Below are 20,976 nucleotides of genomic sequence, written 5' to 3' on the forward strand. Positions count from 1 at the left end.
GGTAGCTGGTGTCCCCTCTTTATATCACCCAGCTTTAGTAATTTACATTCCCACATTAAATTTCATCTTCCATTTTTCAGACCACGAAGAAAGTTTGCTTAAGTCTTGTAAATATTAGGAATCCTTGACAGATTTATTTACACGTCCTATATAAAGGGACTCTGTGAACACAAACATCAAGGGGCTCTGTAAACACAAACATCAAGAGACTCTGTAAACATAAACATCAAGGACTATGTATATGGTGGGTTAAACACAAACATCAAGAGACTCTGTAAACACAAACATCAAGGACTGTAAACATAAACATCAAGGATCTAACATCAAGAGACTCTGTAAACACAAACATCAAGGACTCTGTAAACACAAACATCAAGAGACTCTGTAAACATAAACATCAAGAGACTATAAACATAAACATCAAGGGACTCTGTAAACATTCTGCAGAGTCATCTCTTTGCAAAAAAAGGTCAGGTGATGTTAAACTTACCACAACCAATGGGAAAGCAGTCATGGTTAAACAAAGTACACCATTGGCTAACAAATATATTTTATGCAGTGTCACTATTCGAGCTTAAGTAAATAATTCATTGATAGTATAACCCTGAAAAAGCCAAGGGTCTTTTATAATGACAGCATTACCTCTCTGTCTCAACTCCAATGGGATTACTTACTGTGTTAATATTTCTCACTGCACGCCATCTTGACATTTGCTATACATCACTCCAGGTACAGACAACATTCGAAAAAAAACATCGCCTTATGGTAATGTACCTTGCACACACACACACACACACACACACACTCACACGCGCGCGCGGAGGTAATTGTAGTGAGTGTTACGTGTGTATTGGATGATAATAGATGTAATAGCTTGCGTGACTATTTTCTGGTGTGTGTGTGTGTTAGTATTCTGAGAGACAAAACTCACAACACACAAAGGTCATTTCCCGTTCCAGAAAACCATGATTATCAACCTTTATTTATTCGTCATTTTATTACGTGATACTTATCAACTCCTGCCCTAAAATGACTTCACAAACCATTCTGCAGTGAAGGCTAAGGAAGAGGTTAAGGAAGAGGAAGAAGGAAGAGGAAGAGTAGGAGAAGAAAGAGGAAGAGAACATAAGAATGGAGGAAACTGCAGCGGGCCTATTGGTCCATACTGGGCAGTCCCATTTACACCCAACCCCTATCACTCATATATCCATCAACCTGTGTTTGAAGTTATCCAGCGTGTTCCAGTTAATGATGATGTTTGGTAACTTGTTCCACTCATCCACTACTCTATTTCCAAACCAATGTTTACCTATCTCGCGCCTAAATCTAAATTTGTCTTAATTTAAAACCATTGCTATGAGTTCGCTCCTGGTTGGATAGTTTGAGTACCTTTGTTATATCACCTTTGCTTAGCCCTGACTTCCATTTATACACCTCGATCATATCTCCCCTCACTCTACGTCTCTCGAGGGAGTAGGAAGAGACAAGCCCAATCATAACCACCATACCGATTCACACCGTAATACAGTCTAATCTCTCTCTTAAAAAAATCCAATCCTTCCAATCGTATTCTCCTTTTTTTTTCTGTTTTTCCTCACAGTCTGGTCGAGTGTGGCAGCGACCAGACGAGGAGGAGGAGGCGAGGCATCTGGTCGGGGAGGTGGTAGAGAGGGAGCTAGGCAGGTGTTCCTTAGTCGTATTACATGATTCACACCCTGTGCTCACTCCCTTACCACCGCCCCTCCGCCACCACTCTCTGGGCCTCTCACTCGTTCACCTCCTCACCCTCGACCCTCCAACTGTGTTTGAACTCAAGGTAAGGTGAGAGAGAGAGAGAGAGAGAGTTAATATTAAAACACCCTCGTAACTTTTTATCTGTTGAATTCTTTACACAGTAATGTAACAAGAATGGCTGTCAGTGTCATAAGCTGGATATAGGGACCTGCCATGGCCTACAGATGACCTACCATACTTTATCATAGCCCAGTGTGACCTACCATTGTAAGGGTCCTGTTTCCTTACTTCAAATTATTCTATTTATTCTTCTTTTCTATACTTATATACTTGCTTCTTGTGTATATATTGATAATTTCATATTCTATATCTTTCTCTTTATAAGTCTATATCTTATATTTCTTTTGTTTATATTTTCTAAGTCAATATTCTTTTCTTTACTTCATTTCTTCTTTCAAATATATTATTGTATTTTTCTGAATTTCATGTCCTTACTTTCTCTCAATTATATCCTGTTTTAGTTATATTCTAAACCAAGGATTAGTCTGGGAAACCATGTCATTCTTATTATAACACTTAGTATACTTACGACGGTAGCCTGCCACCACACAGACTTTTTATGAGAATATAACATATCTCATTGAACTGTTAGGTAGCGTGCTAGCGAGTTTCTAGGCACGTGAGTTACAAAGTTATTTTCTGAGAACCAATGGGTAGAAGAAATAGAGCTGTGATACTTGTAGCTTACTAATTCAATATTTATTAACATAAGGAGTGAGCAAGATGTTAATTAAGTACACTCAGGCAAGGCTGGACCACTTAGGTTTTACTTTACAAATAGCAAAATAGATCTTCATTACTTATTACATCAGTGAACAACTGTTATATTTTTTCATTGTCAATACAGATGAATATATAACACACTCGACAAGATCCAAAATTAAGATATTATTAAACACATCATGTTAGTTCGGAATGAACAACATGGCACTTTAACTAGACTCAGTGGTAGTACACCTGGTTGGTGGCCTCAACCCCTATACCAACGGTACCACGGGTAACACCAACATTCATGGGTTCAATATACTCAACCTGGGATAACTCTATTTCTGCTAATTATCCCCAATCATAGATACCAATACTGCTCAATACATATAACCAAGATCAATGGACCGGACAAGAATGAATCCACTGGTTGTTTACTACACAGACAGCCGAAGCTCGCTCGGGGTAGGGTGCACTGTCTTCGCATGGCATTCCCTGGGTAGTCCTGTCCTCGGATTCTAATCTCGTCATATTAAAGACATCCTTCAAGGACCATCTTGCCCATAGGCAGCTACCGCACCTCGGTAGTGGTGCCAACACAGACAGTGCCCGGAGATGCGTTGAGGAAGAGCGTGTAAATGTCTAGCTCAAACACTCATAACTATACGTCTGGCAGCAATACAGACGACACTTACTTTACTCGAATTACTTGGCACATGATTATTTCACTATGTTAAAACATGAACACTGATATTCACAAAATCGAGTAAGTGAAACTGACTTAACATGGCGGCGGGAAACAATCGTTCACATACCTGGAGATGCGTTGAGGAAGAGTCACGAGTGTGTGAGTCTTCCTTGTGCATTCGTATATATGTGAGCCTGGGGCAGTTCCGGCCTACGCATACATACCAGAAAGGCTCCAACAGAAATTCTCTTCAACTCGGTCGCTGTACACTCAACTATGAATATCAGTGTCACGGGACAGGTGAATTTCCTATGTCTATTTTTATAATATAATCAGAGATTGAGTTTGTCAGGAAAAACTGAAATGGACGTTAAACACGCACTAACAACTCTACTTACCGGAAAACTACAAACCATGGACAAGGAATTCTTCCTGGGGAGAGCCGTTAGGTCTTGGAGATTTTGAGTTTGACAGAATCTTTTCAAGAGATTAATGACTTTCTTAAATAGACAACTGACACTAACTAAACTACATACATCAGATTCTCTGATGTTTGGGCATAAAAATAATCTAACTTCAGTAGCACCTGGAAACTCATGAGGACGATATAAGGATATGCCACTCGTACTGACAGACTTGACACTCACTTACCTGACAAGTTTTACCAACAATAAAGACAGTTTAAGCTTTCAACATCACTCACAATGGATCTTGAATGTTCCAACTGTAATCAGACATATCTAAGTTGCCTCAACATATACCACCACAGCTGCAATTTCAAATTCTGTCTCGTTATACCAAGGAATAACGAAGTCTCGGGTGTATTCTAATCTTGAGAGAAAACGGAGGACTCAGACATCCTGAAGTGATGAGAAAACGGATGCCTCAGACGGGGACTTAAATAAAGAAAGCATAGCTACATGTTTTGTGGGCTATTGAGCGTAATATGAATCGTCTGATATTACGTTAACTGACGTGAACGACTTTGGTCATTACACCATGACTTACCATAGCCCAGTGTGACCTACCATAACCCAGTGTGACCTACCATGACCTACCATAAACCAGTGTGACCTACCATGACTTACCATAGCCCAGTGTGACCTACCATAACCCGGTGTGACCTACCATGACCTACCATAAACCAGTGTGACCTACCATGACTTACCATAGTCCAGTGTGGCCTACCATAACCCAGTGTGACCTACCATGACCTACCATAAACCAGTGTGATCTACCATGACCTACCATAACCCTGTGTGACCTACCATGACCTATCATAACCCCATCTGACCTACCACGATCTACCAAAACCCAGTGTAACCTACCATGACCTACCATGACCCTATCTGACCTCGCCTGGACAGAGTAACGTGCAGGTCAACGATACGAGGGTGTGCCGTGGCGTGGTGGTGGTGGCGCGGGGCAGGACGTGGCGTAGGTTGCAGGACAGGGTAGCAGGAAGGGCAGCGGCGTGGGCAGGCTACGCTAACACCTTCATCCTGCTTATGTCTGACGAAGGCTACGACGGAGTGGATAGTCCAGGAATCACCTCCATCCTTCTCCACCCAGATTTCAGGTGACCTAACTTAACCTAACCTAACCCTAACTAAACAACTCTTCCAAACCTGCATACATGATCACAAATCCACCTTTATTATATCTGTACCCACACCTGAAACAAACCCACCTACACACCTGTTTGTCTTCTGTACTTCAGGTTTGGCGTACATGTGGTGGGTGCCGAGAGAGACGGTGAGAGGAACTGGTCCTTATATGGCACTAAATTATGCTCTGGGTCGTCTAGGCACTCTGTCATATACCTGGACACCTGGCACTATTCTTCTGGCTTCAGGTGAGAGAGAGAGGGGGGGTCACTATTTTATAATGTTATAGTTCGCGGATTTTTGGACCATTGTAGTAAATTAAGGGTTTTTTATTTTTTCTTGCTTCTGACGATGATGGTGTTGCTTCTCCTGACGACGATGATGGTGGTGTCTCTGCTGACGATGATGGTGGTGTTCCTACTAATGACGGCGATAATGCTCCTGCTGACACGGTGCTGATGCTACTACAGGCAGGAGGTAACACTCTTCCGTCAGGACATGAACGACCTGCAGGGGTACGACTTCGCTGTGGCGGCTCTTCCTTACTCCCCCTTCATCATGACCAACGACCCTTCCTTACCAGGACCCGGCACGTGTGTGTGTGTGTGTGTGTGTGTGTGTGTGTGTGTGTGTGTGTGTGTGTGCGTGTGTTAGGTTTTATGTACGTATGTCAGCGAGCGAGTGGACCCGGGTTCGATCCCCGGGCAGGGTGAAACTATGGGCAAGTTTCTTTACGCCATTCGCCTCTGTCTATCCAGCAGTAATTGGGACCTGGATGTTAATCGATTTCTGGATCATGTTCCGGGGTAATGGTTAGCCAGTGCAGTTGGCGAGTTGCCGGTCTTCTCGGACTATTCCTTGACACTGGGTCATGCAACTCGTTAACTTAGGGTGTGGTTGTTGTGTTGGCGACAGCTTCTACACCTTAAACAAATCCACGTTTTCTGTTTCGAATAACTATGTTCATGTTGCTTTACAATGTCGCCAGATGACCTTTTTGACCCCATTGACCCCAATGTATACTCAAGAGGAAGTAATTTGACCTTACTTCACCTGCCATGACACAACACACATACACACACAACGCAATATACACACACACAACACAACACAACACAACACAACACACACACACACACACACAGGTACCGGGGCCTGGAGGTGTTCCTGCTAGACACTCTGGCTGAGGCGATCAACTTTACCTACCATTACGTGGCCCCTAAAGACAATCAGTGGGGGAGGCTGACGAAGAACGGTACTTGGACAGGTATGATAGGTGAGTGACCTGTGTGGGGGACCTGTGTGGGGGACCTGTGTGGGGAGGGGACCTGTGTGGGGGCAGGGACCTGTGTGGGGAGGGGCCTGTGTGGGGGACTGTGGCTGGAGGAGAGGGACCTGTGTGGGGGAGAGGGACCTGTGTGGAAGAGGGACCTGTGTGGGGGAGGGACCTGTATGGGGAGAGGGACTTGTTTAGGGTAGGGACCTGGGGAATAACTTATATGGGGTGACTTATATACCAATTAAAGTTTACCTGTCCTTAATTAACCCACACAGGTGTACTAGACTCAAATAAAATTATACTCTACCCAAAATTATAACCTTATATTTCTTTATAAACCACATCAATAATAATCAACTAAAGACGACAACTGTGATGGATCTATAAACACGAAAATGAGCCGTAACAGGTGTGTATTATAGCACTATCTTGTCCCCAGGTATGGTTGTGTACGAAGAGGCTGACTGGGCGGTGAGTGACATTACCTTTAGTCCACAGCGGGAAGCTAACGTCGACTTCTGCCAGACTTTTATTTACGACGCTTCTGAACTGGTCACTCCTAAGGCTCAGCCCCTACCTAGATGGCTCAGTCCCGTCAGGTGAGGAGAGTTTTTAAGTCAATCATTACAGCTATAATCCCTCCATATAATCTTAGTATCCCACTAGACTTATAATCACTTTCTATAATCTCTTCAGTAATCCTCTACACTTACAATCCTAATAATCCCCTTCAGTAATCCACTAGACCTATAATCCCACCCTGGAATCTCAATAATCTCCTTAAGTAAGTCATTATACCTACAAGCTCTCTATAATCCCAAAGTAATCCACGTCATTAATCCACCGCACCCATAAACCCATTCTATAATCCCTCCCAATAATCCACCACAACTATAATCTCAGTAATCCACCAGAACTATAATCCCTCATCTAATTCCATTAAGTAATCCATTACCCCAAATTATACCCTTAAGTAATCACCCACACCTATAATCCCCCTCTATAATCCCCAGGCCCTTCACGTGGGAGGTGTGGCTGGCAGTGGTAGCGTCCATGGTGCTGGCTGGGCCCTTCCTGTGGGGTCTGGCCAAGTACTGTCACGGGGCCCACCGTCCTCACGTCGCCTGGTTCCTGCAGTTTGATAATGCTCTTCTGTTTATACTTGAGCCATTGTTCCAGGTGAGAGAGAGAGTTTAAAGGTGAAGGGTAAACTAAGGTAGAGAGAAAGAGAGAGAAAAATGAGATAGATAGATAAAGAAAGATAGAGAGAGGATAGTTGGTGTACATGTACTGTTGGTGTACATTGAATATTAGCGCACATGGGTAGTTGGTGTACATGTAAGTTTGTGTATACGAATTAGAGTTTGTGTACGTGTTATTACCTGTTGTCGACCTATCTAGCTATCCATTTATCTCTCCCTCCCCACCTCCCTCTCTCTCTCTCCCTCTCCTTCCTCATCTCTCCTTACCCCCCCCCTCTCACCTCCATCCCTCCCTCTCTCTCTGCTCATGCTCACTTCACCCCCTCTCCTTCACCTCTCCCTCTCACCTCACCCCCCTCTCCTTCACCTCCCCTCTCCCACCCTCACCCCTCTCCACTTCACCCCTCTTCTCCACCTCCCACCCCCTCTGCATCCCACCTCACCCCCTCTCCTTCACCTCTCCCTCTCACCTCTGCCCCTCCCCTCTCACCTCATCCCCCTCACCCATCACCCCCCCCTCCCACCTCACCTCTCCCTCCTCACCTTACCTCCCTCTCCCACTTCACCCCCCTCTCACCTCACCCCTCTTACCTCACCTCTCCCTCTCACCTTACCTCCTCTCCTTCACCCCCCCTCTCACCTCACCCCCTCTCCCCCTCCCCCTCTTACCTCCCTCTCTCTCTCCTCCACCCCCCTCTCCACCCTCACCTCTCCCTCTCACCTACACTTCACCCCCACTCACTTCACCTCCTCCTCCCTCACCCCCTCACCTCACCTCTCCCTCTCACCTCACCTCTCTCTCTCACCTTACCTCCCTCTCTCCCTCACAGCGCGGCACCAAGTATGACATCAGGGAGACGCCAGGACGAGTGTTTGTCGGGTGTTGGCTGGTGTTCACTATGATCGTGGGGATCTCCTACTCCTCCTCCCTCACCTCCTTCCTTATCATGCCAGGCCTCCAGAGTCCTATTCAGGATCTCCGCCAACTGGTCACCTCCGACATTGGCTGGGCTAAGGTGAGGTCGGGTTAAGGTCGGGTTAAAGTCGGGCTGAGGTTGGGTTGAGGTTGGGCTGAGATTGGGTTGAGGTTGGGTTAAGGTTGGGTTAAGGTTTGGTTAAGGTTGGGTTAATATCTTTGCTTTTTTCTGTCTGTCTGTCTGTCTATTCTACCTTACCACGTCGTCCTCTCCTTCCTTCCCTCACCCCCCCACACACACCTCCTCCCCCACATCTCACCACCCACCTCCCCCCACAGGTATACTTCGGCGGGGTACAAAGCGCCCTCCTAGAACAAGCACAGGATCCAGTGTTAATCGCGCTGAGGGAAGGAGTCCAGTGGCGGGACTCCCTTGAGGGTATACTGAAGGACGTGGTGAAGGGGACACTAGCCACCTGGGACAACAGCATCACGACGAGGCTCCTGGTGGCTGTTAAATACACGGATAGAAATGGCCAGCCTCTCGTTCACCTGCCGGGGTTCGAACTTCTGCAGGAGAGGATCGCTTGGCCCATGCAGCAGTACGCGCCATACAAGAGGAGGTTGGTGATAGTTTACTTTAACGTGTGTGTGTGTGTGTGTGTGTGTGTGTGTGTGTGTGTGTGTGTGTGTGTGTGTATGTAGTGATATGTTGTCTGTGACCGACCCTGCTGGTCCCGTATCGGCCTCTCTAGTCACCTCAGAGCTCACTAACCAAGGTGATATCCTTAATAACTCATATCATTGTATCATAGCTGGATGATCGTCATACTAGATTCCGAGTGACAGCAGAGTAGTAGTAGTAGTAGTAGTAGTAGTAGTAGTAGTAGTAGTAGTAGTAGTAGTAGTAGTAGTAGTAGTAGTAGTGTATAATATTTTTTTCTTCACAATATAACTTTACATCTTAACTTTGCAACTTAACTTTACATTTTAATTTTACAGCTTAACTACAGCTTAACTTTGGATCTTAACTACAGCTTAATTATACAGCTTAACTATACAGCTTAACTTTGGATCTTAACTACAGCTTAACTATACAGCTTAACTACACACAGTAACTTCATTATTTCTCCTCACAGCTTCGACAAGTACATCAACAGGGTGGTTCAGGCCGGCATAGTGGAGGAGTGGTTACAGGTGGGTACTACTCTATCCCTTATGTCTGTGTGGATAGGTGGATAGGTGGGTGAGTGGATGGGTGGGTGGAGAAGTGGGTACAGGTGGGTACTACTCTATCCCTTGTGTCTGTGTGGATAGGTGGGTGGTTGAGTGGATGGGTGGTTGGAAACGTGGATAGATAGGTACTCATTCATCTTCTGTGGATGTGTGGATAGGTGGGATGGATAGATAGATAGATAGATAGAAAGATAAAAAGTAGACAGACAGACAGAAATAAATCAACAACTCTTCTCTCCGCCCACAGGAGATCATCTTCCAGGAGCAGAGTCTGTTGAGGAAGGAGAGGATGGAGACTAGCGGTGTTGGAGATAGTGTTGGAGGAGGCAGTACTGAGGGAGGAGGTCAGGTGATACTCTCCCTCGAACACTTCCAGGGACCTTTTTACGTTCTCCTGTTGGGGTTCCTCGCTGGCGCCCTCGTTCTGGTCCTAGAGTTAGGTACTTATGCCCTTCTTGGTGGTGGTGGTGGTTTATGGCGTCCAGGGTATAAACGATCGTAGTCAGTGTGGTCAATAAGGAGGAAGAACGTTCGCTTGTGATTCTTCTAGTGGTTATTTTTTAGTTATGTTATTTTTTTGTTATTTGTTTACACTTTAACGTCATCTTCAATATAAAAAAAATCTAATGCCCATCTTATAAACGATCAACGCCAGTGCAGGCAGAAGACAGGAGAACTTTGGCTTGAGGTCCTTCCAGAGCTCATTTTTAAGTCCTGTTGGAGCTTCTAGCCTTTGAGATCTTCGATAGCTTCTTCTTCAGTACTTAATTCTGACGTCCATGACATAGATCGATCGCCAGTGCGGGCAGAATGCGGATAAACGTTCGTGTAGTGTTGTCTCAGGGTTGTTCATCAGTCTTCCATTTAAAGCTGCTGACCGTAACTAAAAACAAGAACAAATGATCTAAATAATTAACGTGTTTACATTCTTTTATTTCAATCATTTCGACACTGAACAAAATGTCTTCCAAATTTTTTTTTATTAACAATATTCCAGTATCAATAGTTCTATATATATATAATTACTTACCGATGTTATTAGTTAATGAAATATAGATTAATTGAGTGAAGAAAGGATAAGGGAAAGATAAGAGGTAAGGTGAGATAAGGTAAGGTAAGGTACTCATTCTTTACTGCATGTGTACAAAAAATTCGTTCTGGTATGTTTGGGAAAATATTATCACAATGTTTAATTAATTAGCAGGATATAAAAAGATTACAATTGCGTCTCTTGTGTCATTTTTTCCTTTATTATGAAATGATAAAAACAAGTGAATAACGTTTTTGTAAGTTGATAGTGTTTATGTATGATGAGGGTTTATATAGTGAATGTGGGGGAGTGAGGGAGATAGTGGGGGAATGAGGGAGATGGTGGATAGGTAAGGGATAGATAGGTGGGAGTGAGGGAGATGGTGGATAGGTAAGGGAGATAGTGGATAGGTAAGGGTGTGAGGGAGATGGTGGATATGTTGGGGGGTGTCTATTCTTCAGGTTAACCCACATACCTTATAATAAATATGACTGAATAGCTTCCAGTGAATGATGAAAAAAGCTGCATATTAGTAAAGATTAAACAGAAATGTAAACTGAATGAACGAGTGTTATACAGGCGACCAGTTAGCCTTACGGTACACTCGAACCTCTCAACAATGCCTACGACAAGTTAAGAATACTATCACAGTTAAAATACAACACCAAAGTTGTTGACGTAAAAAGAAAAAAAGGTTAAGAAACACGAATAAACAATTTATTAAATATTTTATTAATATTAATATTATCATTATTATTCTTGCACTCCATTAATTAATAAACCAAAACATATAGAATGATATAATATTATTATTTTTTTTCGGATGAGAGAAAGACAATGACCTCCAGGCAACAGCTGGCTCAAAGGCCCTTCTTGTCATCAGGTGAGGGCTACGGGGGCCAAGATATATATTATATTTAAGTTTGACTTCCTCTTCTACAGTAACAAGATCCTCACCAGCTCAACAGGGGATAGAGAGGCTATAACCGTCACCTCTAGTCACGTAAAGAGAGGAGGGAAGGATGGGGAGGGGGAGGGGGTGCTGAGTATCTGTATCGTGGGGTGAACTATAATACGGGGTTCGATATTTTTCTTATTATATCGCAATGGGGTAATTAACATCAAAGGTAGACTGTATATATATAATTATTTAACTAACTCTTTAAAAAACACTAGATTATGTATATGTATAAAGGGGAATTTGTTATCTTGTTATTGTATTTATATATTCTTGTTATCTTGTTTGAAAGGGGATGAACTATACACAAAGGAGATATGTTTTTTGACGCAATAAATTGACATCAACGTGTAAAGATTATTGTAATTATTAAAATAAAAACACGAATATTTAAAGTATTTGTTATCTTGTTATCTTCTTTTGTTGTTATTTTCTTAGTTATCTTTCTCCACGGTGAGCTATACATACAGGCGATATTTGTTTCATTACATGAATCGCAACTGCATCATATGCATTGAAATATAGGAATCTAGGAGTAATTATTTTATATTTATCAGTAACACGAAAGTAAAATATGCAAGACTCATTCTCTTGCTATGAATGATCTATACACAAAGGCGATCTTTATATATTTGATATATTGAATCGCAATATATTGTTGACATCAAAGTAAAGGGATAACGTGTCTAAAACCTTCATAACAACATGAAAAATTATTTAAGAAGCGATGGAGTGAGTCTTAAAAAAACACCTTTACGCATTTACATAAAAATGATCTAACACTGACAAATAAATAAACACAAAACTCTGTAAAACAGATATTATAAGCGTTTGTTTACATATTTACATGAACTGGCGCGTTGTTGAGATATACAGCAGCAGGCGTGTAAAAAAGATGAATTCAAAGTATGAAGAAAAACGGGTGATGAAGACACGATAATCCGGGCTAATCCGCTAAAGTTAAGAAAACGGACAAAAATCCACACGTATATATTTAGTTTTTCACCCGTGATGAATCTTCTTAAATTTTCCGTCAATCTGTATTGCGAAAATATAAAATAAACGACTCAAACATTCTATACGTTTACTATAAACAAAAATCTTCTAAAATGTTATTGAAAAACTACCCGAGACGCAAAAAATCAAGAAGTTTCGAAAGTTATCCCTCCCAACCCCCTCAAAAAAGGTGAATTACAAAAACGCGGCGTCAGACACTCCTTTCTTGACGTCTTGGAAGCGCTCACTTGTGTCTCAGTGTAATGGTGGTACTGACCTCTCGTCTTGGGGTCTTGATTCTCTTCACCTCATTTATCAGAATACAATATCGAGGCCTACGGCTACAAGGTTACTTTTATACGAGTATGTTGCAAGGTTATCTTAAAGGAATACAAGATTATGTGTCGTTGCAAGGGTATCTCAAGGAGCTGCAAGATTACGTGTGATTGCAAGGTAATCTACAGAGCCTACAAGATTACGTGTCGTATCCTTGTAAGTATAACTATAGAACCTTTCAAATTATAAACTACATTTTAATGAGATATCCCAAAGTCCATCATATAACACGCTATTGTTAATGTAAGGATTTCTCCCACACGGCAAGAAAGATTATCCCCAAAGCCATGAAGATTACAAATACACCCAACTTCGCTTTAATTACAGAGCCTAACTAAATTCCTCGACTCTCACACTCACTTGAAAAATACCTTCAGAGTGATGGTGCGAGGGCGGTGGTGGTGTGATGGTGGCGTAGGTGGAGGGTGGTGATAGTGTAAGAGAAGGTAGTGATGGTGATGGTAATGGTGGAGGGTGATGATGGAGGTGCTGAGTACATACCCATTCATCAAGAGGTTCACAGAGTACTGATAAAGTTTTTCTATCAGGGGTAACTCAAACATCTGCCCTTGAGATATTTCACACTACCTACGTACAAATTATCAACAACAAGGCTTTAAATATGCTGTACACTCCCTTGAGAGGATCGTCTATAAAGTTCAAGGATGATCTAAAAGTCCTAAACTATTTCGTACTGTTTACACATCAGCCCAAAGGTCTCCAAGATGTGATATTCCGGTCCCAAAGGCCAGTTAGAGTCGTTCTCAGATTAATGGTTTGAGGAGATGTTATCGAAGGAGCTTGTTGATACACTATAATTATGCACCCAGGAATTTGTTGATGGTGGTAGTGGTGGTGGAGGAAGAGGATGGAGATGGTGGTGGTGGGTCAGTGATGGAGATGACTTGAGACAGACAGACGGACAGATAGATAGATAACTAGACAGGCAAAATAGGAAAGACAGTCTGGCAAAGATAGGTAGATAGACAAGGAGGAAGACATAGGTAGTGAGTGTGAAATAGAAAGTGGACTTATGATATTTTTCTCAGAGTGACACTAATTTGACTGCGAAGTACAAAGAATTCTAAAAGGTACAACAGAGATAAACAAAATAAATTAGAATGACGAAGAAACAATTTATCCATATGTAAACAACCATATTTATTAACTAAAAGGAATATTATTATTATGAATTTTGAAATATGAATAATGTACAGCATAGACAAATATATAAATGAAAAGATGAAAATTACAGTGTATTGAGTAGAAACGAGTTAGTTTGAGTATGTTGGTGAGAGTTCGTCGAAAAAATAATATATTGGTTGACTTACTTAATATATTCCAGGATTTTTAAACACGCAATGAATAATTAAGAATCTATATTCACTGTGTGTACGGAAGGAAAGTGAAGTGAAATATTTAGTGGAGTCACCCCTTACTGGTCTCATTTTCTGTGGTTTATTTACACTTCCCACGACCTATTTCCTGTTTCTAGTTCCTAATAGACTACTGTATCCTAAGTCTATATAAGTTCTACTGATATGCCTTTAAAGAGAGGAAGATACACTTGAAGACACGGTAAGGGTTTTAAAAATACAGTATACATCGTGTGAAATGATAAATAAAAAAATATACGGCCTCATAATGTTTTAACAATATGCCAGTATATATTCAAACTACGTATATCATATACCATATTAGTTCATCATTACCAAAAACTCTAAGGAAATGCTTGATCGTTTTCATATAACTTACTATATGACAGACGCTGAACCTGCCAACAGTTGCAGAGTATATAATGTAAATATATACTGACAATGTTAAATAGGTTGTATCAGGGGTAAACAGTTGATAAAATCTTGTCTTTGGGAGTTTTTGAGTGTATTTGTGTAAAAGAAACGTTTGTAATATATCTATAGGGCATACAAAACAGCACCATGCCAATTTTGAACCGCCAAACTAACCCTTAAACATATAAGATAATTCGGATATGTTTGAGAATTCTTTTTGTACACGTTTAGATTCAAGGGATCAAATTATGTCATGTCATTGATTTTTAGGCCAATAGACACACTATAAAAATCTTACACACGTACACACACAGCTTCCCAAAAGAGAAATGCATCAACACTGAACCCTTTAAAATCCTGTGGAACCAAACTTTGCGAGCCTAGTGCGTCACACGTCATAGAAAATGGTTATAAAGAATTTGAGAGTAACCGATCATAAACAAACATAGCAAAGCACTGAAAACACCGTGGTATTCCTTTGAGCTGTTGAGGATATATATCATAGCATTTATTATCAAATTTCTTTATACATCCAGAATATAGGAAGAAAATATGCCTAAAATTCCGTTATCTTTAAGTTATCACCATGAACGGAAATACATATATGATAAAAATACTTAGCAGCTTAAAAAAAATAATCCACATAAAATTAGACAATACTAAAGACGGACTTGCTTATTTCCATCGTTAAAATAAAATTACTAAATAGCGAAATCTCGACGTTTATTGGTGATCTATATTTCTAAGTCTTTATAAAAAAATAAAGAAAAAACAGTTGAACACTATATTCTACTAACGACTTTCAATAGAAAATATGAATACAAAAATAATAATTATAATTCGTTTCAGATAAATGCACTCTTGAATATTTTGAAAACTTACTCTATCGTTTAAGATGGCTTGTTTTAATAACCCCCTCTACACAGCAATATTGTAATTTGTTAATTGATTTTTCTCATATTCTAATACACGTAACTATTGATACTAATTTTGTTTGGTTTGTTTACGTAATATGTCAGCATAACACTAATTATATCGTTATTACTATACAAATTATAGTTATAAGTCCACAAATTTTCGTCATAACTACACAAATTATCGTTATGACTCCACAAATTATCGTTATAAATCCACAAATTATATCATAACTACAGTAGAGTGTCAGAGTTTGAAATGAGTAAACAGCCCAGACAATCAAGGGAGTAGACACGAGGATAAAAGAAACATACTGTATGGTTTCAGAAGTCGAGGAAGGTGATTTAGTGTCGTGATTTAGTGTCGTGATTTAGTGTCGTTTCAGGTGTTCAGTTGGGATTGATAGCAACTGGGTCCTAGTGTGTACAGGAGATGTTAATCGTGTATGTGTGTGTGTGTGTGTACGGGAGACCTTCATTATTCATCTTCTCTACATATAAAGGTTCCAAAAATAGTATCGTGCCAACTTGACCCCTGAAATAACGCTCTAAAACACATACACAGACAGCTCATTCCCTAGTGAAGGTCAAAAGTCAAGGCTGATTGGCTAACGAGCTCGAAAACAAAACAAAAGAATGACGTCAGATGTGTACGCTGATTGGTCAACGAGGTGAAGGACATAGTGACGTCAAAAGTGCATGCTGATTGGTAACAACTTTCATGACGTAAGGTTACGACGTCAGAGGTGTATGGTGATTGGCCAACATGCTGTATGATATATATGTATAATTATAATGACGTTAGAAACTACACATTTATAGGTCGACGCGGGGGGTTGTCAACACCTATTACATCAAAACTGGCTGGTCGGCATGCTGAGATAACACATATATTGAGATCAGGGGAGAGTGCTGAGGAGTTACCTTACCGTGAACGCTTAAATAAATAGTACAAGGTAACAAGATGTGTTCCCCGGGCGCTTCTTGGCACCTTAATTAATATCAATGTTGTGCGATCATTGTTCAGCAGGCTTAATAACGCACACTTATGTCCTATGTACACACTGATTGGTCTACACGCTTAATAAACACCTACACTCGTGACAGGGATGTACACCGATTGGTCACCATCAACTTTGGCATAAACCAAAACGAAAACACAATGACATCAGAACTACTTATGCTATTCATTAGTGACGTCTTGAATGCTGATTGGTCAGCTAGTGATGACGCCATTGGTTGACGCATTGAAACAGCTGGTCAATCAGCCTTCGTCTGAGTTGTGACTTGTCCCTGATTGGGTAATGAGTTGTCGGTATGAAAAAACACAAAAAGTATTATAGCACATTATCCCTTCCCCTCCCCGGGCACACCTTAGGCACAACATTTCATTACAGCCTCAGTGGTCAGTATAACACCCAGTATAGTAGGGTATAAACACGGTTGTCTTAAGGGTAACTTGCCATAACTCAGTGTTCCGGGACAACAAACTGGCAACTGTTATCTAATAACTTGACTATTTGTTAGTTCATAATTATGTACAAGATAAAGGGTATAAACATTTTATGACAATGGCACAGTAGAAAGATGAGAAAGTTAAACGCATATATATATTATTTCCTTAATTCCTAATAAACGGTTTTCATGTTTCGTGAATTAAATATTGTTTTCTCTCTTAAATAAGAGAACAACAGAGCGATTGAAATATTAACTAAAGGGATATTAACGATTCCTTAACACAAAGAGCCGCTCCACACACAGCAGTAGGGCGCCACACAGCAGTAGGGCGCCACACACAGCAGTAGGGCGCCACACAGCAGTAGGGCGCCACACAGCAGTAGGGCGCCACACTCAGCAGTAGGGCGCCACACTCAGCAGTAGGGCGCCACACACAGCAGTAGGGCGCCACACACAGCAGTAGGGCGCCACACAGCAGTAGGGCGCCACACAGCAGTAGGGCGCCACACAGCAGTAGGGCGCCACACACAGCAGTAGGGCGCCACACAGCAGTAGGGCGCCACACACAGCAGTAGGGCGCCACACAGCAGTAGGGCGCCACACTCAGCAGTAGGGCGCCACACAGCAGCAGCAGTAGGGCGCCACACTCAGCAGTAGGGCGCCACACACAGCAGTAGGGCGCCACACTCAGCAGAAGGGCGCCACACACAGCTGTAGGGCGCCAGACACAGCAGTAGGGCGCCACACTCAGCAGTAGGGCGCCACACTCAGCAGTAGGGCGCCACACTCAGCAGAAGGGCGCCACACACAGCTGTAGGGCGCCAGACACAGCAGTAGGGCGCCACACAGCAGTAGGGCGCCACACTCAGCAGTAGGGCGCCACACACAGCAGTAGGGCGCCACACACAGCAGTAGGGCGCCACACTCAGCAGTAGGGCGCCACACTCAGCAGTAGGGCGCCACACACAGCAGTAGGGCGCCACACACAGCAGTAGGGCGCCACACCACAGCAGTAGGGCGCCACACAGCAGCAGGGCGCCACACACAGCAGTGGGCGCCACACAGCAGTAGGGTGCCACACACAGCAGTAGGGCGCCACACACAGCAGTAGCACACAGCAGGGCACAGCCGGGCGCCACCTCAGCAGGGCGCCACACAGGCAGTAGGGCGCCACACACAGCAGTAGGGGTGCCACACACAGCAGTAGGGCGCCACACTCAGCAGTAGGCGCCACACAAGTGCAGGGCGCCACACTCAGCAGTAGGGCGCCACACACAGCAGTAGGACGCCACACACAGGTGCAGGGCGCCACACACAGCAGTAGGGCGCACACACAGTGTAGGGCGCACACACAGCAGTAGGGCGCCACACAGCAGTAGGGCCACACACAGCAGGGCGCCACACACAGCAGTAGGGCGCCACACACAGCAGGGGCGCCACACACAGCAGTAGGGGTGCCACACACAGTAGGGCGCCACACACAGTAGGCGCCACACACAGCAGTAGGGCGCCACACACAGTAGGGCGCCACACAGCAGTAGGCGCACACAGCAGTAGGGCACACACAGCAGGGCGCCACACAGCAGGGCGCCACAGCAGTGGGCCACACAGCAGTAGGGCGCCACACTCAGCAGTAGGGCGCCACACACAGCAGTAGGGCGCCACAGCAGCAGGGCGCCACACAGCGGTAGGGCGCCACACTCAGCAGGGCGCCACACAGCAGGGCGCCACACACAGCAGTAGGGGCGCCACACACAGCGTAGGGCGCCACACTCAGCAGTAGGGCGCCACACACAGCAGGGCGCCACACAGCAGTAGGGCGCCACACACAGGGTAGGCGCCACACACAGCAGTAGGGGCGCCACACCCAGCAGTCGGGCGCCACACTCAGCAGTCGGGCGCCACACACAGCAGTAGGGCGCCACACAGCAGTAGGGCGCCACACTCAGCAGTAGGGCGCCACACACAGCAGTAGGGCGCCACACTCAGCAGTAGGGCGCCACACACAGCATGGGGCGCCACACACAGCAGTAGGGTGCCACACACCAGATAGGGCGCCACACACACAGCAGTGAGGGCGCCACTCACAGCAGTAGGGCGCCACACACGATGGGCGCCACACCAGCAGTAGGGCGCCACACACGGCAGTAGGGCGCCACACAGCGAGGGCACACAGCGCGGTAGGGCGCCACACACAGCAGTGGGGCGCCACACACTGATAGGGCGCCACACACAGCAGTAGGGGCCACACACACAGCAGTAGGGCGCCACACACAGCAGAGGCGCCACACCGCGTGAGGCGCCACACTCAGCAAGGGCGCCACACACACAAGCAGTAGGGCGCCACACACAGCAGTAGGGCGCCACACACAGCAGTAGGGCGCCACACACAGCACATGAGGCGCCACACACAGCAGTAGGGCGCCACACACAGCAGTAGGGCGCCACACACAGCAGTAGGGGCGCCACACACAGCAGTAGGGCGCCACACACAGCAGTAGGGCGCACACTCAGCAGTGGGGCGCCACACTCAGCAGTAGGGCGCCACACACCATGGGGCGCCACACAGCAGTAGGGCGCCACACTCAGCAGTAGGGCGCCACACACAGCAGTAGGGGCGCCACACACAGCAGTGGGGCGCCACACACAGCAGTGGGGCGCCACACAGCAGTGGGGCGCCACACTCAGCAGAGGCGCCACACACGCAGTAGGGCGCCACACACACGCAGTAGGGCGCCACACTCAGCAGTAAGGCGCCACACACAGCAGTAGGGCGCCACACACAGCAGTAGGCGCCACACTCAACAGTAGGGCGCCACAGCAGTAGGGCGCCACACACAGCAGTAGGGCGCCACACAGCGGTAGGCGCCACACACAGCAGTAAGGCGCCACACACAGCAGTAGGGCGCCACACACAGCAGTGGGCGCCACACTCAGCAGTAGGGCGCCACACTCAGCCAATGGGCGCCACACACACAGCAGTAGGGCGCCACACACACAGCAGTAGGGGCGCCACACTCAGCAGTAGGGCGCCACACTCAGCAGTAGGGCGCCACACACAGCAGTAGGGCGCCACACTCAGCAGTAGGGCGCCACACACAGCACAGTAGGGCGCCACACAGCAGTAGGGCGCCACACACAGCAGTAGGGCGCCACACAGCAGTAGGGCGCCACACACAGCAGTAGGGCGCCACACTCAGCAGTAGGGCGCCACATTCAGCAGTTTCACCTCCCTATCCACATAACATCTTTGGAATCAGTAAGTCACGTGACGCCTTTCTCTCCCTGTTATTAGAAAACACGAGAGAGCTGAACACTTTCTCTCTCCGCCTCAAGTGTTTACTTTCTCTTCTTGGTGCTGGATGAAGATGCTTTACTCGACGATGCCACCGTCTTTGCCGCCCCGTTGGTCTTGGAGTCTCCACCAGCCTGTCGCCTTCTGCAGGAGGTGTACACGCTGTCGCTCCCGCTGCTGTGGGGAGAAGGCGACGATGGCGGTGAGGAAGGTTTGGAGGCAGAAGACGACGTGGCCGCTGCTGAGGAAGGAGGTGATGATGACGCTGGGGGCGACGACGGAGGTGAACCCGCAGAGGAGGCGGAGGACTTGCCTGCAGGTTGTTTCTTTGGAGACTTTGAGGAAGTGGAAGCAGAGGAGGTGGAGGCGGCCTCTTCCGGTGGCAGGATGGGAGGCGGTGGAGGAGGCGGAAGGCGACTGAGGGCGTCTTCAGGATCCTCGTGTGATCTGGGACTTTCACCTCCGTAATCTATGGACAGACAGAGAGGAGTGAGTTTTAAGACTGTGGGGGGACAGCTTTGTGGGGGTTAAAACTGTGTGTGGGTTAAAGCTGTGGGTGGGGAAGGTTAAAACTGCGGGGGGTAAAACTGTGGGGGTTAAACATGTGTGGGGGTTAAACTGTGTGGGGTTTAAACTGTGTGGGGGTTAAACTGTGTGGGGTTTAAAACTGTGTGGGGGTTAAAACTGTGTGTGGGGGTTAACTGTGTGGGGTTAAACTGTGTGGGGGGTTAAGAAACTGTGTGTGGGGTTAAACTGTGTGGGGTTTAAAACT

At 45.1% G+C, this 20,976-nt stretch overlaps 2 protein-coding genes across 2 annotated transcripts in view; one reads left to right on the plus strand and one right to left on the minus strand.

Annotated features, from left to right (window-relative positions):
• Nucleotides 1-1,606: 1,606 nt before the first annotated feature.
• Nucleotides 1,607-10,645, plus strand: LOC121853106 (glutamate receptor ionotropic, delta-1-like). Its single transcript, XM_042347047.1, has 11 exons — nt 1,607-1,816; nt 4,555-4,766; nt 4,908-5,042; nt 5,265-5,387; nt 5,940-6,070; nt 6,513-6,672; nt 7,087-7,252; nt 8,106-8,291; nt 8,531-8,814; nt 9,331-9,388; nt 9,675-10,645. Exons 2-11 carry the CDS (start codon nt 4,696-4,698, stop codon nt 9,927-9,929), a joined length of 1,569 nt encoding a protein of 522 aa, XP_042202981.1. The 5' UTR covers nt 1,607-1,816; nt 4,555-4,695; the 3' UTR covers nt 9,930-10,645.
• Nucleotides 10,646-20,248: 9,603 nt separating this feature from the next.
• LOC121854291 (mucin-5AC-like) overlaps nt 20,249-20,976 on the minus strand; it is an 86,599-nt gene continuing 85,871 nt past the window's right edge. The window contains exon 10 of the mRNA XM_042348865.1: nt 20,249-20,673. Coding sequence (XP_042204799.1) covers nt 20,249-20,673 — 425 coding nt within the window. The remainder of the gene's footprint in view (nt 20,674-20,976) is intronic.

Source organism: Homarus americanus, unplaced genomic scaffold, assembly GCF_018991925.1.
Source record: "Homarus americanus isolate GMGI-L3 unplaced genomic scaffold, GMGI_Hamer_2.0 scaffold50564, whole genome shotgun sequence".
Classification (NCBI taxonomy): Eukaryota; Metazoa; Arthropoda; class Malacostraca; order Decapoda; family Nephropidae; genus Homarus; species Homarus americanus.

Bases quoted from the DNA above. Each gene is read 5' to 3' on its own strand.
- LOC121853106 (XM_042347047.1), top strand. From the start codon at position 4,696: ATGTCTGACGAAGGCTACGACGGAGTGGATAGTCCAGGAATCACCTCC. The intron at 4,767-4,907 runs GTGACCTAACTT...TCTGTACTTCAG, and splicing joins CTTCTCCACCCAGATTTCAG to GTTTGGCGTACATGTGGTGG. The intron at 8,815-9,330 runs GTTGGTGATAGT...TTCTCCTCACAG, and splicing joins TACGCGCCATACAAGAGGAG to CTTCGACAAGTACATCAACA.